This window comes from Pagrus pagrus (assembly GCF_965226575.1).
Source record: "Pagrus pagrus genome assembly, chromosome: 21".
Classification (NCBI taxonomy): Eukaryota; Metazoa; Chordata; class Actinopteri; order Spariformes; family Sparidae; genus Pagrus; species Pagrus pagrus.
The window spans coordinates 15,528,472-15,550,412 of NC_140208.1; the positions used below are offsets into that span (position 1 = coordinate 15,528,472).

The 21,941-nt window shown below is 40.1% G+C and overlaps 3 protein-coding genes across 4 annotated transcripts in view; 1 reads left to right on the forward strand and 2 right to left on the reverse strand.

The window, feature by feature from the left end:
- The window catches only part of dcun1d3 (defective in cullin neddylation 1 domain containing 3), a 65,480-nt gene extending 64,121 nt beyond the window's left edge, over positions 1 to 1,359 (reverse strand). Inside the window, exon 1 of one of the 2 annotated variants that reach the window (XM_084342030.1) lies at positions 1,276 to 1,359. The gene's annotated coding sequence lies outside the window, so the exon portion shown is untranslated. Of the gene's footprint in view, positions 1 to 431; positions 449 to 1,275 lie in introns of those variants that run through there. The other variant, XM_084342031.1, reaches the window with a different exon arrangement.
- An 80-nt stretch (positions 1,360 to 1,439) lies between these two features.
- med24 (mediator complex subunit 24) lies at positions 1,440 to 13,712 on the forward strand. The gene is made up of 26 exons (XM_084342027.1): positions 1,440 to 1,540; positions 1,810 to 1,940; positions 2,053 to 2,135; positions 2,241 to 2,279; positions 2,365 to 2,438; positions 2,877 to 3,100; positions 3,296 to 3,407; positions 3,552 to 3,702; positions 3,920 to 4,033; positions 4,524 to 4,577; positions 4,723 to 4,805; positions 4,929 to 5,015; positions 5,243 to 5,342; positions 6,371 to 6,513; positions 6,714 to 6,751; positions 6,867 to 6,949; positions 7,175 to 7,353; positions 7,688 to 7,787; positions 8,202 to 8,377; positions 8,490 to 8,754; positions 9,977 to 10,158; positions 10,244 to 10,337; positions 10,530 to 10,629; positions 11,458 to 11,538; positions 12,871 to 13,019; positions 13,367 to 13,712. The coding sequence occupies exons 2-26, from the start codon at positions 1,811 to 1,813 to the stop codon at positions 13,481 to 13,483; spliced, it is 2,958 nt and encodes a 985-aa protein (XP_084198153.1). The 5' UTR covers positions 1,440 to 1,540; position 1,810; the 3' UTR covers positions 13,484 to 13,712.
- A 512-nt stretch (positions 13,713 to 14,224) lies between these two features.
- On the reverse strand, positions 14,225 to 18,002 carry csf3a (colony stimulating factor 3 (granulocyte) a). Its single transcript, XM_084341839.1, has 5 exons — positions 17,917 to 18,002; positions 17,370 to 17,545; positions 15,632 to 15,739; positions 15,410 to 15,550; positions 14,225 to 15,316 (listed from the first exon to the last, which is right to left on the reverse strand). Exons 2-5 carry the CDS (start codon positions 17,520 to 17,522, stop codon positions 15,125 to 15,127), a joined length of 594 nt encoding a protein of 197 aa, XP_084197965.1. The 5' UTR covers positions 17,523 to 17,545; positions 17,917 to 18,002; the 3' UTR covers positions 14,225 to 15,124.
- Positions 18,003 to 21,941: the final 3,939 nt, after the last annotated feature.

A 21,941-nucleotide genomic window follows, 5' to 3' on the forward strand; every position in this document is an offset into this window, starting at 1 on the left:
AAATTAAAAATGAAACAAAGTTAATTAAAACTTGAAATAACTTATCATCATTAGCCTAAAATCAACACCGTTTATATATTTTTTCGAATTACTGTTTTTGAGATTTGTGGATTTCTGACTTTTCTTCACAGCACAGACAGTATGTGCTGGCTTTGACCACTGATAAGGAGGCCTTATCAGACCAGATATTACCTGAGGTTTAAGCTACAGAAGGCCAACCATTGTATTGATGATGAGATAAATCATGCATTATCACATTTTTGCAAGGAGAGGACAGTTTTCCCTTGATGTGGCCTTCATGTGTGTGATGTCTGTTTATAAAGTTGTGACATTTAGTTTAGTGTTTGTGAACATGCACTATTTGCTTTTCTCCCAGAAGATTTCTTTCCTCATAATCCTCATAAAGACAACCTTGTTAATTTCCATAATACCCTCTAGTGTGGATCTGTATGTGATCATGATGCTGCCTGTTGGACCTTTTCCAGCACTGGTCAAGGTGAAGAGGAGGAGTACTGGTGCTTTGGTGGTAATCGGGGACTCTAGATGTCACAAATACAACTGATTTGCAAAAAGTTGATATGCCACGATTGAAAAGACATCTCACTAACAGGTATTAAATGACTAATGAAGCTGCTTTGACAACCATGACCACTAGGTTTCAATGTAATGTCATGCTACAATGTGAGCATGTCAAATCAAAAAGTCAATCAAGGTAACAAAAGTATTATTGTCTCCTCTTAATTATAGTGAATCACAGTATAATGGTTTAGACTGGAAAACATGTCCCTAAGGAAAAATTACGTCACCTGTGGGGTTATGCGAGAAAAGTTTCAACACTGTAGGAAAGGGTATTGGGAAAGGTGTACATGGTCACTCTTCCCTTTCACTACAGGCTACAGTCCATCACCTATAAACCTGGTTTTTATCTCTGATTAACAGTACTTTCCCTTCGTTTCTTTTCAACGTCCTTAAAATGTACATACACACATGTTACATACCTACATTTTTCAATTTCAAAAGTGTTTTATAAACTTTTATGCAGTATCTGTATGTTCACAGGAGGTAAGTGAATGGTGCACATCTAGCCAACGCTAGCTTAAACTGTAGACTAGCCTAAATACAAAACAAAAACATAGTCATTTAGATTTTTACAGCCAACAAAAACCCAACTGTATTGAATAGACGAGGGCACGACGCCATTCTTGAGTTTAATTTATAAATATTTCTCCAGTTGGATAGTTTGGTGTTTATTTTTAAGGATACGTTTTAGCTCACCTTTCTCTTTGACTTTTCATGCAGTGGTGAGCCTTGACTCGGTCGCCTTGTTAAGGGCGCCATCTTGTGATAGTGTCAGGTCATTACGCTGCCGTTGAGCGTTCGGCGCCTCTCTAAACCAATCAGCGGAAAGAATATTCAGACGTCGAAATATCAACCAATGAACTCTTTCGTCTTTTACAGCAAAAATGGCGTTCTTTGTATTGTGAAGCAGAGGAGCTACGATCACAATATCTTTTATGTTCTGAAAACCTGAAAAAGTCAGGTAAGTACCGAAATGAGTGGTGACGCTGTGTAGCGGGGTTTGTCTTATTTACTGTGGCGTTTTTGTGTTTTTGCAACTAGCAGGACAGCTTTGTCTTAATTCATAGATGAATGGCATCGGCATATAACGGCTAACGTCAGCTAGCCAAATTATGAATAACGTAGCTTAGGAAAGCTAAACAAAGTGGTATTCTACGACAGAATAGCTTTTCAAGCCTGTGTCTTTGTAAATTTATATTGTTTTTACAAGTTTATGGTCATTTTTACCAGGATGAAGGTGGTCAACCTGAAGCAAGCCATTCTGCAGGCATGGAAGGAACGATGGAGTGACTACCAGTGGGCCATTAACATCAAGAAAAACTTTCCAAAGGGAGCAACATGGGACTACCTTAACCTTGCAGGTCAGAGGAAAGACAGTGAAGTTCCCCAGCCATTATGCAAGTGATCTGACTTGACACCAGTTATCTCATTGTTGTTTATAATGTGGCTTTAAATGCTGTTTGTGTATTCCAGAGGCCCTGATGGAGCAGGCGATGATTGGTCCCTCTCCTAACCCCCTTATTTTGTCTTACCTCAAATATGCTATAAGTTCCCAGGTGAGAGAAAAAGCAGCGTTATCAAATAATGGCATAGCTGAGCATTGTGCGTAATGGTGCTGATGTTGAGCTGCAAGTTCTGAATGTTGCCTCCTCTCTTCATAGATGGTGTCTTATTCCAGTGTGCTTACAGCCATCAGCAAGGTGATTAATGGTTGTTGAAAGTTATGACAGCATGCATTTAACTATCACATATAAGGCTCTCATGAATATGTCTCTTTTCTTACAGTTTGATGATTTTTCCCGGGAGCTGTGTGTCAAATCACTGTTGGAGATCATGGACATGTTTTGCCATCGTCTCAGGTATGAAAGTTATTGATGACAGTGTTGTCCTTCTCCATTAGTATTGCATATTTTACACCCTTACTAATACCCATCATAATACCTACATCGATGATTTTTCTGTTATAAAGTCATTGTAGATGCAGAGAGCATATTTGTAACTCTATGTAATTAAGGCTAACACTAGGTATATGTACATTTTTGGAATGGTAAATTAATATATAACTATAACATGCAGAATATCATCTGCCTTGAATGGGGTCTAGCATCTGTGTTCAACCATTTTAACTAACCACTAATAACATGTTAAATGGGAAATCTAGAAGTCCAGAAATGATCCTTTATCATAATTATTCCTATTACTCTAACTTCATTCACATGGGCACGTCATCTTTTTATGTAAATCTTGTGTTTTGTACTTCCTTTGTACTACCCTGGCTCGCATCTCCGACTTCTAAGCTGTCACGGGAAAGCAGAGGAATGCATTGGGCTTTGTCGGGCTCTGCTGGGAGTGGTGGTGTGGCTGCTGCAGGGCTGTGCCTGGTACTGCGAGAAGCTGAGAGAGCTGGGTCCTTCAGCCAGCACAGAGGCCAGCCTGAGAGCCTGCCAGGAGAGGCTTCACACTCTGATGAGCAGCACCAAGAACAGAGCCCTGGTACACATCGCTCGGCTGGAGGAACAAGGTGTTACGATTGTGTGTTTATGCAAGATTGTGCATAATGAATAAGGGCATAGACGTTATTTTTGTTAGCATTTAAGGTGATGGTTATCCCCTGACAAAGCTACATAAAAAGCTTAAAAAGTTACTATCAGTCAAATGTTATCATGCGTGAATGTTAGGAGCCATAAATCTTAAGTGTTGTTGAATTCCTTCACAGGTTCCTGGAGCAACGTAGAGCAGTCAATGGTGAAAGTGACGGAAGGCCTCGGAAACGTACCTAACCAGACAATGAGAACTAAATTAGAAGAAAGCTTGTCACTAGTAAAAGGGTAAATATTCCTCATTCTTAAGTATTGAATGCACATAGCTATTTAACTTGCGCATGACATTGCTCAGTTTAGACGTGGTGATATAATAATTCAAAGACCATCACAATCAGTCTTGCTCATGCTAGCTCTTTGCGTTTTCCTCAGTATTACCCAGATGCTGTCCGTGCAGTGTGACCCTCAGAGTCATGCCTCCTTCCCATCAGTCCACGCATTCATCATGCTGGAAGGGACCATGAATCTGACGGGGGAGACACAGCCTCTGGTGGAGCAGCTGATGATGATCAAGAGAATGCAGGTGAATATTTCATTGCAATGAAATTTGTTGTTTCAAGAAACTCAAACAAGTCCAGTTGCCTACGATACAACACTTAGAATTACCATGACCTGTATGACTGAGAAACTTCATCAAAAGTGAAATATATTGTTAAGTCTGCGTTAAACGCCGTTGCCTGTTGGAACACAGAAACGGTGTTCACAGTCCACAGTCTTCTGTAATAGTTTGTCTTCCACAGCGAATCCCTGCTCCTCTTTTTGTCCTGGAGATCTGGAAGGCCTGCTTCACTGGCCTTATTGAGTCACCAGAGGGCACAGAGGAGCTCAAATGGACTGCCTTCACTTTCCTCAAGGCAAGTTCAACTTCAAAGATGACTGCTCCCCCTTTTCTCTGTCTGTCTTTCTCTTTTTCTTGGCCCGAGAGTTTATTTTCCTTTTGACCCACACTTAATGTCATAATGTTGAGTGAAGCTGAATTTCATTACGTTTTAAGCCATTATTATTTTCACTTGATTGTCATAAGTGAACTCTCTTTGTTACCACAGACTAACCCAATCACTTTGACCCCTCATTTGTATATTTTTTTATGTTATACTATAGTAATATGATTATATATTATTTTATACTACAATGTATACACTCCCACACTGTACTGTATTATATTATACATAACTATATCTTGTGTATATGTTATCTTGTTTTATTACATCATATCCCATGCCATATTATGCTATCTTATTTGCTTTTATATATCTATACTTTTATATTTATCTCTTTTGCATAAGGATTGTCACATCTATGCACATGCAACTCAATTTAAATGACTTTGTTTCTTTCTGCTAGATCCCACAGGTTCTGCTCCGACTAAAGAAGTATCCTTATAGTGACAAAGGACAGGTAAAACAATTGACTCACTGATGTCTTTCTCACAAATTAACAAACTTATCCAATCATGACTATTGGTCATTGAAGCAGTTATGTTTAAAATGTGATGTAATGAACCTTCACTATCTCTTTTAAACATGACAACTGTATTTTTCAGGACTTCATGGAAGATGTGAATATCGCGTTTCAGTACTTACTCAAGCTCACACCACTGCTAGACAAAGCAGATCAGAGATGCAAGTATGTGCTCCGAAATCTTGCCACAGCCATCTTCGCAGCCTGTAATCTAATATTTTCTACATAAATGCCTGGTATGCCAGCACCATGACGTTTATCATTTTTCATGTGCTTCCTTTTACATAGTTGCGATTGCCTCGGCATGCTCCTACAGGAGTGTAATAAGCTTGGTCTGCTGTCAGATTCAAATACAACCTGCCTCACTTCAAAACGGTACGGGCTCCAATTTCAACACCATGACACCTGTTTTCTGTCGTTTTTTTAAAATTTGTTTTCTGAACTTTGTTGTTAAATATGATTGTGGATGAAAATTTGTTCACCATATTCACACAGTACATCCCATCCTCCCTCCCATTTGCCCCACTTCGCCTCTGTCTCTCCTCTCCTCTCCTCCTCTCCCCTCCCCTTCCCTTGCAAATTTGATTCAGGACCGAGGACAGGGAGTTCGCCCCAAGGTTAAAGACTGCAGAAAATGCTAACATCCAGCCTAACCCAGGTCTCATCCTCAGAGCGGAGCCAACTGTCACCAATATTCTCAAGGTAGAGCACTATAACATGACCTAGACTGTACAGAGCATTCTTGGTGTATTACAGTGTTGCTGTAGTGCTGGTGATTAATGGTCTGGGGACAAATTTCAGAAAATGTCCAAATTGCTAGTCCTGTCATAGGTTTCAATGAAAGGAAAAATTCTGTCATATTTCAGAAGCGATTCCTAAACTCATGACTGTGTCCTATCCTATCTCAGACCTCGTATCTTTCTTAACTTAAGAAACCTTACTCTTCAATCGGCACTCGTCCTGTCATGCCTGTATCTGTCATGCCTGTATCTGTGTTTAGAATATACACAGGACTGCCTGTATCCTTGAGAACGGCTGTCTCGCTTCAGTTGTCACTAGCTAGCTATTTTAGCTTTGATGTGTCGGAGGTATTAATTGTGTGTGTGGAGGAGAGAGTTTACAATCATTGAAAGACGGTCAAGTAAATTTAAAGCTAACAGGCTAACATCTATGTTAGCTTCTCCAACAGGCTAGCATCAGTGTTTGCTTATTAAACAGGCAAACATCAGTGTTTGCTTATTAAACAGGCACACATCAGTGTGAGCTTCTCCAACAATTAGAGTTTGAGTAGCTTTTCAGGCATAATATTTTGGTGCTCATGTTGTTCCGCGTCTTCCTTCTCATCGCCATACAGACCTAACAACTGTGGTGCTGCCAATTCGGCAGTCATTTTGAATTTAGGACAGGGTATATGTCATCCCAGCTGAGGATTCCAAACTTAGGAAACTGTTTGGACGGTTATGTAATAGCCAAACTTCTATCCCAGATAAGATAAGCTTATTTCCTGAATACAGTTGATGAGATAAGATAAGATTACTCACTTGGGAGGTTTCTATAATAAGATCCTTGGTCAGTACAAACTAGTTTTCATAATAGCTACAGAAATGCGCAGACATGCTAAGAAAAATTAAAAGGAAAATATCAGAAGCGGTTCTCAGATATCACGACAATATAACATACATTTTGAAAGAAGAACAAATGAACATATTTCCTCTTTTGTCGTTCATTAGACAGTCGATGCAGACCACTCAAAGTCCCCTGAAGGTCTTTTGGGGGTCCTAGGACACATGTTGTCTGGAAAGAGCCTGGATCTGCTCTTGGCAGCAGCAGCAGCCACTGGGAAACTAAAATCTTTTGCACGGAAGTTCATTAAGTGAGTAAATGCAAAATAGAGTTCTAAGTTAAGACAAATGAGGCCCTCAGTCACACTAATAGTAATTAAGCATATTTTAAAGGGTGGCAGCTTGTAAATGTTCCTGTGTTTAGCCAGTTGGAAACTCCAGTCAGCCTAGAAAGAAGATTTTTAACCAAATGTTTCACATCTTGTAATGTGTTTTTTTCTATTTGCTCTAGACTTAATGAGTTTCCCAAGCACATCAGCGGCGAAGGATGTGAGTTCAAATACAAGAGTGACATGTTCCAATGTGGGAATTTCTTCCCTCTTTGACATTTTATTTAGTGAATGAGATACTAACATTTGGGATTTTTTTCCCTTTTCTCCCTCAGCCAAGTCTGCGTCAGTGCGGGCCCTGCTCTTTGACATCTCCTTCCTCATGCTCTGCCATGTGGTACAGACGTATGGATCTGAGGTTAGTTCAAGACAATTCAAGCTTGTCAGAAAAAAACTACTGATGTTCTAGGGTAGAGTATTCTGTGTGGACTTCAGCCTGCTCTTTCAGCATCAGGCCACAAGATGTCCAGAGAGGGCTGTGATGAATTGGTGGCATAACATTTGCTGCCACATCTCTGATTGTAGATTGATTGAACCTGAATTAATTCATACGATTCATGGCTTCCCCATTTCTCGTTTCCAGGTGATCCTGTCAGACCCCAGCCCTTCAGGGGAGACCCCCTTCTTTGAAACATGGCTGCAGACATGTATGCCTGAGGAAGGCAAGACTCTGAACCCCGACCACCCCTGCTTCAGACCAGAGCCTGGCAAAGTGGAGAGCCTGGTCACCCTGCTGAACAACTCCTCAGAGATGAAACTAGTGTAAGTTGTAGGCTAATCTTTAATTAAATGTACTTAAAGCCCCCATGTTCTGTATTTATATTTATGGAATATAAACATTTAATAAATGTTTTTTTTAATATATACATTTGGTAGGCATATTTAGCACCGCTTCAGATGAGTGTCATTTCTATTTTGAAACTAGGACTTTAAATCAGATCAGATTCTAGACCGATCATCTACTGCAGTGATACCGAGCAGTTTACTGTAATTTTTCTTTTTTTTTTCATTGCTTTAATGTAATGAAAATGTCTTAAATATGTCCCGACATTTCTCTAAATATGGAACTTCCTCTGACGTTCATCTGTTGTGACAGTCAGGTGAAATGGCATGAAATATGCCTCAGCACTCCAGCAGCCATCCTGGAAGTTCTCAATGCGTGGGAGAACGGCGTACTTTCTGTGGAGGCAGTTCAGGTCTGTTTATCTTTAATGTTCTATTTTTTTTAATTCATTTTTTTACTTTTTCTTTCTGTGAATGGAAAACACAGTAGTGAAATTTCCAGAGTGTCAGTTGCTCATATGATTCTCCCTGACCATTGCATGTCTAAGAATTTTCTCTTTCCTACTTTTGTAGTTTTGACTCATTACTCAAGTGAGCATACGTCATGCTCTGTGGAAGTTGACGAATAACAACGTGCTAAGAACTTGCAACAGCAGTGACGTCCCAAAGTTTAATAGATGAAGCTGATGTGTCACTTTTTCCCCTTTCCCATTCAAGTTTCAAACAGCGTAATGTGAAACAAAAGCAGTTTTAGCAAGAATCCTCTACTCTTCTAACCACATTCTTCCTTCCTCTTTTTCTTGCTGCTGTTATCCCTTTGAGTGTAGAAGATCACTGACAACATTAAGGGGAAGGTTTGCAGTATGGCAATCTGTGCTGTGGCGTGGCTGGTGGCCCATGTCAGGATGCTGGGTAGGGACGAGAGGGAGAAGCCCCAGACTATGATCCGACAGCTTGTAACACCGCTGTATGGGGAGAACACTCTGCAGTTTTACAATGAACGGTACAAACACACACTCATTTATATTCACAAGCGCCCGTGAAGTCATGCAGATGAATCTTCATTCATTACGTGAAATAACACTTACGTCCTTTTCCCCCCACACTCCCACCAGCGTGATCATAATGAGTTCCATCATGGAGCATATGTGCGCCGACGTTTTCCAACAAACGGCTGCGACCCTGCGCCCCCCAGTGGAGGGCCAGGAGCCGATCCCCTACCGCAACCTGCTGCCGGCCAAAGACCCCATCCACGTGGCCCTCAGCAAGCAGTTCCAGACGGTACTGCGCAAAGGCTGGGTGGACAGCCGGGCGCTGCATCTGTTTGAGAGTCTTCTCAACATGGGAGGGGTCTTCTGGTTCACTAACAATTTAGTAAAGGTAGGCGGACCAAGAAAACTTGCTGATAACTTTGGAATCAACATCAGCAACATTGCCTCTATTTAAAGGTTGAAACTAACAGTAATTTTCATTATTGATGTCTAAACAATTATTTTCTTTAATAATCGCAAAAAATGAATGAAAATTAATTTAATACAGCCTCAAGTGATGTCTTCAAATGTCTCCCTTTTCCAACCAACTGTCAGAAACTTAGACATGTTCAGTTAAATATAGTTTAAGACAAGGAAAAGCAGAAAATTCTCACGTTTTGCAACCTGGAACCGTCAAATGTTTGCTGATGTTTGACCGAAGGTGCACTGTGTAGTTTTGGGGAAGATATTTTAATCCGAAGACAAAGATCTGCATTGACTGATACTGAACGGCTTGTTTATTCACTCACTCCATTTCTGACCAACTATGGGTTACCCTTGTCAACAAATCGATTATGTTGGATTAGATAATATTACCTGCTCAGGAACATATTTAGATTTTTAGATTCCTCTGGTTTACACCCATACTACAGTGGTCAATATGGCTTTTACCATCTGTGCAAATGCTCCTGGGTGTTTTATCCAGGATGATCTTGAATTTATTTTTCCTGTATTAAGAGCAGTTGCTGCTCAGTAATAGAGGCTCAGTTTGGCTTTATCTATTATTGTGTATGTGGGCATAACGTCATAAACGGGCACACTCTTCACTCTATTTAAAGATATTCTGTTGAGTAGTTTGTTGTAAACACATTTGCTCATGTTTACAGAGTTTTCCCCAAAAAAGGATTGAGTGTGTCTTTTTGGCCCAACATATTTTGAAACTTCCATGGTTAATGAGAGCTGCAGAGTCGCCAGCTTTTTTGAAAATTGGTGCTGAGGTCATCAGTTTGAGTAATGTTCTGATTTTAAACGTCTTAAATGTGAATATTTTCTGGTTTCTTGACTCTCCTCTAGGACAGTAAACTGAAAATATTTGTGCTGTGAACAGAACAAGACATTTAAGGACGTCGTCTTGGGCTTTGGGAAACACAGATTTTTTCGCCATTTTCTGACATTTTATAGACAAAACAACTAATGGATTAATGGAGAAAATAATATTAAGTTTCTCTGGTTTACATAAATAAAGTTTTAGTGCATATTAATTTACTTATGATATCAAATAGAACTTAGAGTGTGCCTGACAGCCAGATTGCTCAGTGTGTCTCAGTACTCAGACTACTGTCTTATCTCAGGAGCTGCTGAAGGAGACTCGACAGGAGTGGGCCAATCGAGTGGTGGAGTTACTCTACAGCATCTTCTGCTTGGACACCCAGCAGATCACCCTCACCCTGCTGGGTACCATACTGCCTGACCTGCTCACGGACTCCGCCCACTGGCACAGCCTGGCGGACCCGCCTGGAAAAGCTCTGGCCAAGTAAGAGAAGCTTAATAACTTTGATGTTTTCGGTTTTTGCATTTTGAGATCTGCCGTTAACTGTACTTTCCCGATAACTTCTCAGATTGTGTGTGTGGTGTGCGCTCAGCTCATACTCCTCTCACCACAAAGGCCCGTTTTCAGCTCGTCAGCGCAAAAGGCAGCGGGAGGATATTGAGGTAAAACAGTCACACAAGGCTGAGTGTGTCGTATGGCTGTGTATTGTGTTCCTCATTAAAATACTATTTTTAACATGAGACACTGACCTGTTTCTTTGATCTTATTCCTTATAATTGTAGACATTAAAGATAAATAGGAGAGCAATAACTATTATTTTTATGGTTTTTAATACAATGCTAACTGTGTTGCAGGACTACAACAGCCTCTTTCCCTTGGATGACACTCAACCCTCTAAACTCATGCGTCTGCTCAGCTCAAATGAGGATGAGCCAGTAGCCCTTTCCAGTCCAGGTCAGTCTATTTACGTGATGGTTTTAATAGATGGTTTCATTATGAAGTCTGTCAGCCTGAGATGGGGATTATGCAAATACCAGCTGCTTTTCAAAAGCAAATGGACCTTTAAGACCCTGTCACCGACAAGTTGCTTCTTGTAAGCACTTTCAGCGAAATCAGAAAAGCATAAATAAGCTTGCTGTTATTAACCGATCCAGTTTTTTTTATCCATTAATTACATGTTGAGCTTCTTAGCCATCAGCAGGTCCTGACTTGAGGCAGTGCAGTCTAATGCGAGGTTTTAGCTTTGAACAATTGAGTATTAAAACAACAGGAGGGAGGCTGGTTTTGAGAGCAATGGAGTTATTGTTTTATGGTGCCAAACTTCATAACTTTTTGACCCTGCTTTCAACCTAACTTACGTAATGAGTGTTCAGCATACCAGCTTTAGGAATTTTCATTTTTTCAGTTCTAGCTGCGGCTTCATACAGAGACTCTATGAGCTTCTTTGCTTGGTATTATTCAGATTGAAACTAAAAAAGTGGGTGTATTTTGTCAAATGAACTCCACCTATTACATTGAAATGTCAGTTAGAAACTAAAACAATTGAAATGTGTATAGCAACATTATTTTAGGAACAAAAGAAGATGGTGCAATACCTCAGTAGAAGGAAGCCTTTTTTGACTTTCACAACCTTAAGCCGAGATCGCATTTCATCAACCACTGACAGAACACTTGACTGATAATTTCAACTTCCCTGTTTGCAGTTTGTTGTTGCATGTATTGTTTTCATAAAATTAAATGAAAACAAAAGTGCAGCTTCTTACGTCATGTGTTATTTTACAGGTGACCGATCTATGAGCAGTTCCCTCTCTGCCTCCCAGCTCCACACTGTAAACATGAGGGACCCTCTCAACAGAGTCCTGGGTGAGAACTCTGTCTGTGTCCAAACTGTGTCCTTTTTTGGCTGCATATTGCACAAAGAAATGGACTAACATCTGTCCACTCTGTATACCTCCTTAATGAAGAAATGAGATCAACGGTCAAGTGACAAGTTAAATTAAAACCTGAAGGTATTCTTCCTGCTCTTGTTTGGCCAACAGATTAGTAAGACATTTTATGTTGGTCTTCCCCTCAGGTTGTTGCCCACTTTTCATTGTTCATTGTTATTACAAAAATGTTTTTTGATAATGAAAGGGCTTTTCACACTGCATATTTTAAGTCCAGCTCTATCTTTAACCCTGAGCTAAGAGTTGACCTTTCGATAACTTTTCACAAACACACTGTTAAGCCAGGGCTAACCCAAGACCAAGGGGCATATCATTTACACTGCATCTCTACCAGACCTGGGTAAAATATCCACCGGAACATGTGACTTCTGTTTATATTGTAGAGTATGTATGACTACTCTTTTAAAGGCCTGTTCCAAAAATTTGCGATGAGTTATAACTTGCAGCTACTGGCATTGTGCCTGCAACACCCTCAAATATGAAAGAGCAGTGTTAGTGGGTTACTTAGTTGTATACCTGTGAGCAGAGCAGGAGAAGAGCAGTTATGTTTTCAGTTTAGCAGTACGCTAAATTTAAACTTTCAAGGCTTGTGTCATACAGTCAGGCTGTTACTCAGACATATTAATGAGGTGATCCTCTCTTTCCTACGCCCAAACCTGCTATTTCAACCAACAATTTGTAGCTGACTCAACCAGCTGACTTCAATATGAGGTGCTGTGATTGTATTATGTGCATAAAGTTCTAAGACCTGCCACGGGCCATTTGAGTCGCAGGTAGCACCATCAGCCGGCCTGAGTCGAGTTGAGACTGGCCACTTTACGCTACAGCAACGATCTAAACTGTTTTGTCCCATTGTGAATCTTTGGTCTCAACTGGGCTTTACTTTAGCCCCGTGTCACACTGTCACCTTTTAGCCCTTTGTTTCGTCAATTTTCAGGGGATAACCCCACAAACTTGAGCTAATCCCGCTCCAGAGTGGTGCCAAGAAAATGGTGTTTAATTGTATTTGATTGGAAGTAATCACAGAAAGGTCACTCGTTAATGAAAGTTTTGTTTGCCAGTTCTGCTTTAAAAAAAAATAACAATAACATTTTTAACTTGACTAATTAAAATTTATTTGGAGGCGAACAGATTCTAGTTACAAACCTCTGCAGTAACAGCCCATCACCTCTGGGAAAATGCCATCAACACATAAACCTCTAATAACTTCTACCATGACCATTCACACCACCTGTTCTCTACTCCTCAGCCAACCTTTTCCTCCTCATTTCCTCCATCGTGGGCTCCAAGATGGCGGGCCCTCACACCCAGTTTGTACAGAGTTTTATGGAGGAGTGTGTTGAGTGCCTGGAGCAGGGAAGTCGTGGAAACATCCTGCAGTTCATGCCCTTCACAATGGTGAGTTATGACCTGGGAGGAGAAGAAACTGGGAGTGGAAGCCAGTCAGGTGGAGATAAGGAGGGAGATGAACAGCTGTTGCACCAGACATTATTGGGAAGTCTTTGGAATTTATTCTTGAGGAGTGATAAGAAAATTCAAGGGTCAGGGTGTGAAAAGTGGCTTTGCTGCTGCTGTTGTATATGAACCAACATGCCCTAAAAACCAGATCAAGGAGTCAGAACCTCCATCTGAATAAGGATGACCTGATTGCTTTGTGCCTTGAGCAACATGATGCCCTTTGAACTGTTTCTTCAGAGATACTAAAGCAGTAAAATAACAGTTATTTGTCTTTTTTGTGCATGCAGGTTTCTGAGCTGGTGAAGCTGCCTGCTCTGGCCAAACCTCGAGTCGTCCTGGCCATTACCGACCTGACTCTGCCACTGGGCAGGAGAGTAGCTGCCAAAGCCATCTCTGCCCTGTAAGCTGTGGGTCTAAATTTAACCTCGGTACCAAAATGACCCTTGGTTGGCCCAGTGTCTTAGTGGGTGACTGGAGTGTGACTGGATTGTCCATTTAAAGATCGTCTTTGTTGGAAAATACAATGTTTATAACCATGTCTGTGTAAACACTGTTTTGCTATTGTTTTTTATGTTTTTTCACACAAAGAATGTGTAAATAAGTTTTTAAATAAAAACCCCGTAATGAACATAATCTATTTCCTCTAACCTGTATTTACTTACTTGGAATGTGTTTCCTTCATTGTGTGGTTAAGATCATACTACGGTTACGTTTGGTGACATTTGGAAGTTACCGTAACATGACCACCGTGATCACAAACCATGGGTCAGTTGAACGGTCACATGCTAGCGAGACGGCCACATGACATTACGTACAAGGGACTTTGGACCATCCTCTTAGTGACAAAAGCTCGTGGTCATCAGACCGTTGCCCACCCACTGTTGCTTGCAACACTCCAGGAAATCTGTCTGGCAGTGTGGCAGAAATAATTACACAAGAGCCTCTATTTCACTTTTAGTTGCACTTCTCTATACCAGTATTGGCTTAACTGGAATTTATTTATTTATGTAATTTCATCAATGAGACAGCATTTCTGAGCATCACCGAGTGCCTTACAGAAAGGAACGACTCCCTTTTCAGTGCGGTTATTTATTTTATTGGAAAATCAGAAAATACAAACACATACAGGTTGTTTTTTTTTCATTCAAAACGGATTCAAACAAAAGTAGTTTCTTTTAAACATTTAACAGACTGTATCATTAATCCTTAGTGTGCCCCTAATCCCCTCAGATGAGTGTTAACAAATGTCTGCTAGTGTTACCATTCAGCTCAGACAGATGTTGAGAAGTCAGGCTGTCGCTAAACTCCCTGTTTTCCTCCACATTTTTTTTTATTAAAAGGGCACTATGTAGTTTTGGAGAAGAAATTCAAACTCAGAATTTTAATATGTAAAATATTAATGAGGTAATAATACAAACTCAGATATACTCATTGTTTTCCAAACCTGAATAAACAATCTTCTCAGAGGAAAATAAGGTCCCCATAACACTGTTTGAAGCTAGAAAGGTGGCAGGGTAAAATAGTGTGGAACTGTGTTGTCCTTTAAGGTCATTTTGTTTATTCAGTTTATTCAGTCATTAAAACAAAGAGAGTTTGTTTATTCTGTTTGTTTAGAAATTAAAAATCAGTCAACGAAGATCTTTTCTTTTTCTTCCCCAAAACTACATTGTGCCCCTTTAAACTCGGCTGCGACAACTGTTAGTGTATTCTTCTTTTTTGCACTTTTTAAATATAAATGTGTATAGTTTGTTTTTGGAGGAGGATTTCATTTTACAGTTATTGCCATGTAAAGTAGGCGTGATGATGACGTACTTTCAGAAGAGGTCAGCAGACTAGTGTTAAAACAGAAGTTAGCTCAGCCGTCAACAAAAAGAGGAACAAGGCATACAAAGCTATCAAAAATAAATTCCCTCAATAAATATTCTATTTAAATAAATATCTATATAAATAGAAATAAATATTTGTAACAAATAAATTAATGCCATAATAAAAAATGGCAGAATATGTCACGTTTTGGACATGTGCCAAAAGCGGTTGGATCATGGTCAGCTCTCTGTCTCCTCCTCATTGCTCTTTTCCAGGCTCCTGAGGCAGCGGACCACGTCCTGCCCGAAGGCCTGGAGCTGCACCAGAGTCAAGTGTGCTGCCACCTGATATTCATATTCCCCTGGTAGATTTAAGGCGACAGGGGTCGGTGAGGGCTGCACCACAGCCTCTGCTTGCACCTTTTTCAGCAACTGCAAAGGACACGAAAAAACATCAGTAAACTTGCCTAAAAGTAAGCATCATTTGTTAAGAAAGATTGATTTAGAATACAGTAAATCCCCCACCTTGTTGACCTGAATGACAAGGTCTCTGATGTCAGTCTGTAGCGCGGTCACTTTGTTTTGGTTCTGCAGGCGAGGAGTGACAGAGCTCAGTAAGGCCCGGTGCAGCTGAAGACCCTCAGACATGTTTGTCAAACAGGTCTCCTAAGAGGACAGAATATCAGGTCATGTTGTCTGTTTTTTCTTAATCCATTACTTCATTTACAGAATTATTCTGATGCTCACCAAAGAGTAGCTTTCTGACACGGCTTTGAGTACAGGAGCAGAGGGGATTCCAATGGTTTTCGCCATCATTGCCAGCTTTGAATTTTCAGAGGAATTGAGCTGTAGGGCCTGTGGTGGAGAGAGAGCGTAGAGATGTTATGGATAGATAGCAGCCTACATAAGCAAGCGAGACCATTAGTGAGAAGATTTGCTACTTCTGTAATAGTTAATATAGTTATTCTGACTTATCTGGTTGATAAGTGAGAAAATTAAAACTGATTTTCTAACAGAGTGCCAAGGATAAATTGAACGAAATTACTTTGTTCCATTTTTGACCACAGGGGGTGCCCAAATCAATGAAATTGACAGATTTTGTAGAAGCTTTAAAGTAGCTGTGCTGCAATATAACCATGACATTTGCAAATGAAATATTGATATCATGTTAATAATACACATATGATAATATCGCATAAAAAATTCAGCGCCTCTTAAATCATCTATATTTCCTTTTATTCTCGTATTGTCATATTAGGCAGTGGTAAGCACCTTGACCCTGGTTTCTAGCTGCCCTTAAACAAAAAAGAAGACGACGGCGACGACAACAACGCAGAAGCTATCTGCGAACCCAGTGTGCAGCTACAGTGTGGGAGATATTTCTAGTCCATAAAAGAGTAATTTGATTGACAGCATTGTTTATTGTTTCTGGGTTTTCTTCAAAATGTCTACAAATATCACAATAATAGCCTATCGTTACTGTGAATTATTTCTGATATAGTGACAGTCTACTTCAAAGCTTCAAAAGTACTCACTATGTTGCATGTGTTATATTTTGGGGTCACTATTAGTTTGTAGGCGAGCGGTTGAGGTTGAGCTAATTTTAGGTGCATCAAATTTTACGAGCTTATTATAGGCCTTGTATGTACTACTGTCTAACTTGTAAGGTAACTTGTAATAAGATATTCAAGTAGAAGTACCTTAATATTGTACTTAAATGCAGTACTTAGTGCAAAGGAGTCTTTTAGCAAATTCTTTACTGCTTAAAATACTGCTGCGTCAGACAGTGACACATTCTTTACTGAAGTAGAAGTAGGCTCCAGATAGTTGTATAAAAAAGACTCAAAATTCAACTTTTTTACTCAAATTAAAGTAGAGAGCATCATTTCTGCCAGCCATTTCTGTGCAAATCTAACTGATCCTCACGTCAAATTAATCAAATTTAAGGTCTAATATAACTTAAAGAGAGAGTCAGCAGGATTTGTCCGAGCTGTTCGTACACGCACCACAAAGACAGTTCCATCCCCAGGACGTCAAATAGTGACACTTTGGGTTGGTAAATGATCAATAATCGATAACCCCTCTCAAATGCATTAACAACCAAAGTGACGAGCCTGTTTTGAAAATGTCAGGAGAAGAAAGTGCAGACATTTGTGTTCAAATTAAAAAGTTGTCAGCTCAAGTACAGTAAGGGAAGAGGTATTTGTATTTCGTTACTTCCCACCTCTGAGTAGCACTACAACTAATAATTCATCAAATGTGTGTATTTTATATGCAACACATTTCTAATGCACACAATGATTGCTGCACACATGAAGTGATGAAGCAGCCTGTCAGACCAGCACCAGGGCACAGTGCTGACTCAGGCTCAGGAGCTCTTATTATGGGCTCATAGACAGAATTACCGCAGCAGCGCCAACAACCAACACTAATACATCTAGGCGTAAACACTGGCGCCATCGTGACGCGTTCACTGTCTTCTCACCTGTGAGGTAATGCAGGACGCGTGCGTGTCGGGAATGGCCTGCAGGATCTTCTCTATCAGGCTGCGGCTCATCTCTACCAGCTCCTGAGATTGCGGATCCTCAACAAGTGCGCCTCTCCCCGGCAGAGGTGCGCTGCGGCCGAGCGTGGCCATGTAGCAGGGAAGGACGAAGACTGCTGCGGGAGGAGAAAAACCGAAATGTCACCGCCGAGGCATCAAAACAATCGGCTTTATACATCCAGCACAAAGTGTGTGTGTGTGTGCGGCGGAGGAGGAGGAGGACAACAGGCGGAACAAAAGCCTTCCTCTCTCCTCAGCAGCTCCTCTGTGCCTGCTGCAGCACTGGGCATGTCTGTCTCCCCTCAGGCTAAATAGCTGCATGAGTTGAGAATAGTCTGTAATGTGAAACCCTGAGCCAAAAGTCACTACAGCACTTAAACATAGCGAATATGAGAGTCTGATCAGATGTAAACTGAGAAGAAATCTACTCCTCACTCCTAAAAACAGGTCCAGATGTTTTAAAATTAACTTTAATAGCCTAAAATACCAGTAAAGATAGTCCAGAGGCTGATGCTGAGTAGTTCCCTGAAGCCCTCCCTCAGAGTCTCTGTCTGCTGTGTCTGGATAAGATCAGCAGGGAAGAGAAAGCAGCATTTCTCAAGTATTACCTCACTAGCCTACTCACCAATCAGGATGTTCATTGCCTCTGCTCAGGAATGTCTTTAAGTATTGACCCCCAAGTGAAAACTATCTATGATTTATAGCACACTTATAGTGGTATATATAGCAAGTCCATGTGAGGGTTTTCCCATGATTTGATCATCTTTCTCACAATGAGTGACAGGAGATTTCTACGAAATCTACAAGGCTGAAGCCCTGACATGTTTTAACAGGGGCCCAAGTTAATGGGATCCATATTGTAGAATTAATAATGATCTATTGATTTAATTTAATGTATTATTAAATATTACATTACATTACTGATGTAATCTAATTTAATAATTTAATTTGGCTCAACATTAGATGTTCTGTTAATTAGTCATTTAACAGACATGTGTGTCTCCCAGTAACACATTTTTAATACAATTTCTCAAACAAAATCCACCACAAATCACTTAGTATGACATAAAATAAAACAAAATGGTTACAGAAAGACAGCTATTAAAGTTTCTAGCAAATAATAGAGTGAGAATGTTTAAGAGTGATGTACCACAAGGATAAAAATGACACAAAGAAACAAAGAAACAAACAAAGAAAGAAAGAAACAAAGAAAAGAAGAAACAAAGAAACAAACAAAGAAAGAAATAAAGAAAGAAGAAAGGGGTGACAGTATCAGCCTCCAAAGTAACACAATCCAAGATTTTTATTTTGGGAACTGGAATTCATCACAGATTTTTTATACTGATGTAAAACCGCTGTAGTTCAGGTATGAGTCTGGCCAGTTGCACAAAACTATCCTATGGTCATACATTAAGGGACAGAAAGGAAACAGGCATCATCTGACACCAGTTGGAAGGAAATTGAAACTGGAAGTGTTTAAATTCCTTCTGAAATGTAGGACTTTTGTGAGAAACCTTTTGTTTTATTTTCTCATGACGTCTGTAGTCATAAGCTGGATGCCTTGTGGCTTTTGCCTTGCCATTAATAGATTTGAAAATGTGTCATTTTACAGGAACACATACTGTAAGACACTCATATTTGTGGTAAAACATGAGATGGGAGCGCAAATGACTACCTACAGACTGAAGCTTCCTCGATCCACACAGGTGATTCAGGGATAGAGTTCACCAGAATTTATGTACATACAGGCACAGTATAACGGGCAGTGGAAAAGGAGAACAAGGTTTGACAGATACAAGAGTGCCATCTGGTGGGAATCTGTTACGCTATACATTTCACTCAGAAATATCTCAAAGTGCAGTCAAAAGCAACAGTCACTGAGGTGAACGTCACAGGTTAAGAATCAGCACTTGCCAACACCTCAAAGATCACTAATTGCCATGTTTTAATTTTTTGTTTAATCTGTACAAAAACTGAAGATGTAGTTTTGAGGCTTTTTTACATCTTTTCCATTCAGACAGACCCATGCTAGCTGTTTCCCATCTTTATGTTTAGCTAAGCTCCGGCTACATTATTGATTTTCACATCCACCTGTTTGCAAGAAAGAAACCTATTTCGTTTCTATTCCTAGTTATTCATAAAACCTCATTTCATTCCAGACATACTGTTTACCATTCTGTTGAGAGTTACTGTATGTAATCACCTTATAGGTTAATCCGGAGCATCCATTGTGGCAGATCAGTTTGCTTCATGCTCTGACACGAGGGCCCCTTGATCAGTCATTGTAGCTACGTTACATCTGGCATGCTTGACAGGCTGTGAAGTGAAGCCGTCAAATCTGATCCCTGAAATCCACACTGGTCTGACCTCCAATCAATCCTGCACATGAAAGGAGGGCATTATTCACTGCTGAGGCTTCGCTCTGTGGCCCCGACAATGACCCAGTTGGAAACACTATTTGGTTGTAGCGGTGGAACAATGTGCTAGCTTGCCTCCGGCTGTGCAGAGAAAGGCTGTACAAGCATTTCCTGCCTTTTTAACCATTGAGCACATCCAGTCTGATGCTTGATTTGATCCATTGCACAGTGTCCCCTTTCTGATTGTATCTGATTGTTGCATCACTCTCATAACAAGAAGTGGAAAGATGTCTGGTGCATGGAGTCCGTTAGATTTAGTATGTTGGAGTTTAGCATAAGGTTCTGCAGGGAAGAACAAGGCTCTGCTTTTCAACAGGAATCGTAAAGATGGACCTTAATGTCAATTTGGAGAGGTTGAAGTGTTCTAAAGGGATTTTAAGATGATCTTAATCTCTTATTTCTGTGACATACAGATTCTTTGTCATGTTACATTACCCAGGTGTTAAATGACTTGAGTTTAGAGAGCCCCAAAATGACACCTTAAAGGTGCATGTTAAAGATGCGATATACAAGAATTTTGGTTGGAAACATTCAAGATTTCACTAAAATTATCAATAAAATGTGAAAGAATAACAGTTCCGATGTTATGACCTCTATGAATTGTGTTGCAACGTTTAACCAGTTACCCCCGGGACGAGTAAATTCCTGTTCTAGCGGTGTAAACACCAACACTTCTGCGGTGCCCTGCGCTCTCAGCCTGGATCGCTAGCTGCACGGCTAACTGAGCTAACTAGCCAACAGCAGCTACAATTGGCAGTTACTCTGGTGGTATGCTGCCCCCTTTTGGTTGGGAGTATTAATTCAACAAGTGGCCAATACTTACATACCGTACCTGTAAGAAAATAGGCTTTACGGCCAATCCTGGGTCCAGAGGCCACTTCTTATTTTCATGAAAGGTGTCAATCTCAAATGTTTTCTTCTTTTAAACATAAATATTGGTAATCTGCAATGATCTTAGTAGCTATAAGTAAATACATTCTGAAACGTTTGTAGTAAAAGCATTTGGCCCGAAGGAACTGATATTAATTAACAGAAGTATCCACTGCCGTACCAACAGACTACAGAGCAGCTTCTCTCCTCAGGCTGTGAGATTACTCAATTCATACTCAGCACTCTTTAAAATAGCTAGCTTTTTAGGCATTAACAATACCTATATAGAAATGGCCAATCTCGTTGCTTATGGCCTCATGTGTTTATGTAGATCTTATAGAAGCATCAGTATTAAATGAGACTGTTTCACAACCAGTTCTAAGTTCCTTGTGGTACATTTAAGACACAAATCAGGAAACTTTTCAAATAGCATGCTCTGAACCATGGGTCAGATCCAAAGACAAGTTGCTATGGTTACATGACTGACTGATACCGCTAATCAAACAGGACGACCAGGTTCAGATTATTTCGAAACCTGAGTTTGCAGAACAGACTGTTTCATGTGATTTCACATGGAGTGAGAGTCAAGCTGAGCTGTTCTTTTATCCGGGAAATGACAGAAGAAAAGAATTGCAAAATGTGTTTTACTTGGAATACAGACCCGGTCAGGAGGATGTGTTTTCCTCAGAGGAAGGAGGTTTGGATGGGAGAGGACATTGCTCAGCAGATGATTTTACAGGAAACATTATTAGTTAAGTTCATAACAATTCTCACTCGGATACAAGGCACCTTCATCAGCTGAATTTCAACATATCAGCATACCTCTCCTGTGTAATCTTCTGATCGGAATTTATACAAACTGAAAAATGAAAAATTATTCATGAATTCTTGTTCCCGTTTTAGTTTTGTGGATTTCGCAAGAGATGATCAGTCCCTGACGGTACATTATCCAGACTGAGAACCTTGACCTACATTATGGTTATGTCACTATAGATAATAGGCTACATCTCTGAATCTAGATTTAGATTGATTGTCTACAGCATGATTATGTACATACATATCTATGTACAGTCCAATAGTTATACATAATACATTGTATACAATATTAATTGCAGCTGTCAATAATCACATTTAATCTCCTGTGCTTTAACCAGTTAATCCACGTAACAGTCATTATATGTCTATAGTAAAATTGAAATACCCATTTAATGTGTAGTAGCAGTCA

Excerpts from the sequence above, each read along its gene's own strand:
- med24 (XM_084342027.1), top strand. The coding sequence starts at position 1,811 with ATGAAGGTGGTCAACCTGAAGCAAGCCATTCTGCAGGCATGGAAGGAA. Across the intron at positions 2,439-2,876 it reads ATGTTTTGCCATCGTCTCAG|CTGTCACGGGAAAGCAGAGG; the intron begins GTATGAAAGTTA and ends CCGACTTCTAAG. Across the intron at positions 7,354-7,687 it reads TCCTCAGAGATGAAACTAGT|TCAGGTGAAATGGCATGAAA; the intron begins GTAAGTTGTAGG and ends CTGTTGTGACAG.
- csf3a (XM_084341839.1), bottom strand. The coding sequence starts at position 17,522 with ATGGCCACGCTCGGCCGCAGCGCACCTCTGCCGGGGAGAGGCGCACTT. Across the intron at positions 15,740-17,369 it reads CGTCCTGCATTACCTCACAG|GCCCTACAGCTCAATTCCTC; the intron begins GTGAGAAGACAG and ends TCTCCACCACAG. Across the intron at positions 15,317-15,409 it reads TTGTCATTCAGGTCAACAAG|TTGCTGAAAAAGGTGCAAGC; the intron begins GTGGGGGATTTA and ends TGTCCTTTGCAG.